The sequence below is a fragment of the Austrofundulus limnaeus genome, unplaced genomic scaffold (genome assembly GCF_001266775.1).
Source record: "Austrofundulus limnaeus strain Quisiro unplaced genomic scaffold, Austrofundulus_limnaeus-1.0 Scaffold113, whole genome shotgun sequence".
Classification (NCBI taxonomy): domain Eukaryota; kingdom Metazoa; phylum Chordata; class Actinopteri; order Cyprinodontiformes; family Rivulidae; genus Austrofundulus; species Austrofundulus limnaeus.
In genome coordinates, this window is record NW_013952515.1 from 1,230,121 (window position 1) to 1,234,583 (window position 4,463).

General features: G+C 40.4%; 1 protein-coding gene across 1 annotated transcript in view; it reads left to right on the forward strand.

The window, feature by feature from the left end:
* Positions 1-4,463, forward strand: part of ror1 (receptor tyrosine kinase-like orphan receptor 1) — a 174,050-nt gene that overhangs the window by 128,437 nt on the left and 41,150 nt on the right. The window contains exons 4-5 of the mRNA XM_014014287.1: positions 3,164-3,454; positions 3,656-3,689. Coding sequence (XP_013869741.1) covers positions 3,164-3,454; positions 3,656-3,689 — 325 coding nt within the window. The remainder of the gene's footprint in view (positions 1-3,163; positions 3,455-3,655; positions 3,690-4,463) is intronic.

Consider the following 4,463-nt stretch of genomic DNA (forward strand, 5'->3'; position numbering starts at 1 on the left):
ATATATACATTATCTGAAAACATAGTAATGGGTAGGAGTTCATAAGTTCTTTTTACTTCGTCCTACTCCTTTTCGAACATGTTAAGACTATTGCTGCAACAAAAATATGTGTATGTTCTATACTTAGRTAAGTTCAAGTATGACTGTTACTTTGTACTGCTATCATGGTTGAAATAAAATGTGTTTGATTGCTTGAGTTTTTAGCTGTTTGCATTAAAAAACATTTTTAACGATCTGCAGGTCACAGCAAGGGTTTAAAAGAGAGGAAAAAATGGATTCACAGATTTCTGCTAGCCATAGTGTCTGTACTATGTTCTCTACATGCACTCACACCTCAGTGACATTTAGGTTTTCTATTTACAAGGGAAGTGTTCACATTTGCAGTGCAGTAGGGGAATACTTTTATACTGTAAAAGAAGAGGATATGCTCATTTTAAATTTATATTTTTCTATTATAATAGAAGAAAAAACATTTTTCCTGATGGATTAAGCGTTGATTAAGTGGAAATTTTGGCTCAGTTGTGCTGCTTTACAATGAGGACATAATTTCAAAACTGCTTGTTTTTTGATTATTTTGAATGTTTCATCCTTTTTGTTTCAAAAATTTCTGCAGTCATTCAACATTTTATTTTCACTAAATGCAAATTTTTCCAACATATACCAATTTGTAATTCACAAATCTCTCCCTAACTCTACYAGGTAAACCATTTTCTATGCAAACCCTAATAATTTGCACATAATCCAGCAGTGAARTGGTTCTCCGGCATGAATTTATGTGAGCCCCCATTTCTCCTCATCAACTTCTCTATTCACAGATTCTCATGTTCTTCCAGCAAGTATTTGAGATTTCCCTCTCTGTGCTTTTCCTCAGTTTGTTTTGGCTGGTTTGTGAAACCAGAAGCATTTCTGCATACCTAAGATTGGTTTTGGGGTTGAGGAAACTTTCTGGAAGTTTTTATTTTTTATTTTTTATGACATTAAGACCAGCGTTTTCCAGCACATTAAAATCTTAGGTGGCCTTCCYGGCTGCCCTTTTTTCCTGACCACACTGAGGAAAAGTCCGATGGCAGAGATCATTTTTACACCAGTGCTTTTCTGTGTTTTTACACTACGCAACATAACATTGTCACACAGAGGTGTTACAGTGGGCTCCTGGTAGATTATCCACTTAAAAAGAAGTTCACAGTTTGTATAGCTGGTTAGGAAACAGAAGCTGGCGCCCACAAAGCAAATTTACTCGCTGTTATCACGTCTTCAGTTCACAGTTAGTCATAAAGAGGCTTTTTGTAATCACTTCATTTTGTTTGTTTTAAAGGGATCCACGAGAACTTGTAACATTAGAAGTCACGTTAGCGCYCAAGCTAATGCATATAAAGGCAATATAGTGTTGGCACCTGATTGGCCAACCCTGGTTACAAAACGCCCAAAAACAAGCAGCTGAAGTTGGTTTCTGATTGCAGCTTCWGATTCGGGAAATGGCTAAAGGGCGATTCCAACTTGTTTTTCTACTACTTTGAGCATCTTTAATCTGATTTAGTTTAAAAGCTAAAACACTTAGAGACTTCAAACCTGAATTAGATTATTCTACAGTCATAGCAAAATATTTAAAACCAGGTTTGTGATTTGTGAAACCTTTACTGGATTTGTGAAACTTCACTTAAGGACAATTACAGCACTTTTTTATGCATATAGACAAGTGTGTGCATGTTTAATTTGTACGGAGCCCGCGAGGGGACATGGGGAGAATTTTTTTCTTTTGCATTCCCACGCAATAGTATTGCATTCCCACGCAACAGTATTGCGTTACCTCGGAAAATTGTTTGGCGTTCCCGCGCAAAAGATTGTTTTGTATAGGAACTGAATTAAATCAGACTTTTATTTTGAAATATCCGGTTACCAAAACAGGTTGTCTCGCCACAAGTTCGTGAAATTGACATTGATGTTGCGTGGCTGCACTGTGTTAAAATATCGGCATATGACATGCTTCTATGCGTGACTGTGTGATTTATTCATTCTGAAGCTGAATTAAAGCAGTAGGCTAACTCCCTAATGGTGAACATGTGAGTTTGTTAATAAACCAGCAGGCAGAACAGTGATAAACTACTTTTGCGAGGGAACGCAAAAGGTATTGTGAGGTAACGCAAAAGTATTGCGTGGGAATGCAAAAGAAAAAAAATAGTGACTGCCTGCTGGGGCTCGGGGCCTCTGGACCTGTCGGGCTTTGGACTGGAGGGGGTGCGCTCTGGGGGCCCGGACCTCTGTGCCCTTTCTTGGATCTGCTCTGGTATGGCGGGTGCCGGTGGGGCCCATGAGTTTGTCGCMGCTGGCCYCGGGGGCTGTGCGTGTGGTCGCTGGGGGGACTCTCCTGGTTCTCCCCTATGGTCTGATCTGGGGGTTGGTGGGCGGATCTTCCCATACAGGTGCCCCTTGGGGGCTCTGCGCTCGGGATCCCTGTCGGGCCCTTGGGCTCTGGTCTTCCCTATGTCTGCCTCGTGTCTTGGGGGTTGGGTCTCGGTCCTCCACAGTCACTATTAAATATTCCATTGGAGAAATCTTGTATATACACGCATGTTCACAACTGCTCACAAACAGGTGTTCTGATCCGGGGGGTTCTGACWGGTCACTGAGTGTGTATATATGTCTGTGTGTATATACTGACAATATTTATGAATGTAGGCATGTATGTATGTATATCTTTATATATGTATGGATATGTGTATATATTTACATGTGCCCTCCATGTATTTATCCATTTATTTTTCAGGTGAGCGGACAGATGTTGGGTGTGTGGTCCTGTGTTTTGTTGGTGTATATTTAATATACTTCTAATCGCTGTTTCAATCTTTCTAATTACTTCTCTCCTTGTTTTTCTCTCTGTCTCTATTTTCTCTTCACTTAAAAAAGTCACTGATGGTGAAGAAATAAATTAATAATATTTGGTTTCGTTTTCTACTGAAGTGACACACAAAAAAATCTCCCATGTCCCCTCTCAGGCTCAGTAAATTTGTGAGACATGCAAGTTGATTTTTTTTATATTACATAACTGATATTTTGCATTTACAAGGATTAGAAAAACATTGATTAGTGCAAAAGGCATGAGTTAAAAAAATTTCTGAACATTTTCTTTAACAAAATACAAAATTCCTTTCATATTTCTTTCCAGGCCCCATCTTCATTCGCCTTGAAGCTCCCATGAACAACATCACGACCTCACTGGGTCAGACAGCTGAGCTCCTCTGCCGTGTCGCTGGCAACCCGCCGCCGACCGTGCGCTGGCTGAAAAACGACGCCCCCGTGGTGCAGGAGCCGAGGCGCGTCTCCTACCGGTCCATGCCGTACGGCTCGCGTCTCCGCATCCGGAACCTGGACACGACCGACACGGGCTACTTCCAGTGCGTGGCTACCAACGTCCAGGGCACCGTCTCCACAACGGGGGTGCTGTTTGTCAAGTTCGGTAAGAACCGTTAAATAGTCGAGTCTAAAAACACTTCTCTTCTCATCTTTTTAAAGATTTTTTTCTTCTTTTTTTTGCTTCTCGCAGCAGCACTCATCCCATCTGATTCATATTTGTAGTTGGCTGCACGCGAAGCAAAAGAATCTGGAAGTAATATTGTTTATCTTGAAGTAAAAGAAAATCCCTTTCCGTCTTTTCCAGAATCACTCCCTACACCTCTGCCAGGAAGGCCGTCGTAAGTTGCTTTTCCTTTCTGCATTATTCTTCTTGTCTCTCTGGTTGTACTGTGTGGGATAAAGGAAGCAGAGGAATCCACAAATAACCGTAGATTATTTTAAAGTTTACAGCAATAGTGGGACTTTTTATTTGCCTTCCTGGTTATCAGATTAGTGTAATAAGAGCATTACCTAAACTCTTCTAATGATTGCTTTCTGGCATGTGCCGTTTAACCAAATGACCCACAACTGTCTCTGTGGTTTCTGTTTATAACATCCAACAGTCACCCAATTAGCTGCCAGCTGTTTGAATATGCAGCGAAACCAAMCGGCAGGCATGGAGAGAAGGTCAGGGTGGCAAACAAAACCAAACGTTACAAAATGTTTTAAGAAAAATAGGAATTTCACTGCCGCCTGAATGAAAATTGAATTTGAGTCTGGCAGGTTTCTGTCACTTTGTTTTGACTTCGCCTCGGTTTTATTGGATAAAACTTTCCGAACTTTCTCTGAATTTCCAAAGATCAAAGGACTCGGCCTGGATGATTTTTTTTTCCCCCCTCAATGACATTAAGGCGAGGCTCGCTGCCATGTTCCATGCAGAATCCAAACTGCTGGCATCCAGTTCATATCACACACTTACTGAAGACCTATAAAAAAATTTAAAAGAACAGGCAATTTTGTTTTTTCTATCAACTGTACGCAAAACTCTAAAACTGAGTTTAAATTTAGCTTTTTAAATGGATCCCTGATTTGTTGTAACATTAGACTTTATTTGATAAACATATATATTTAAC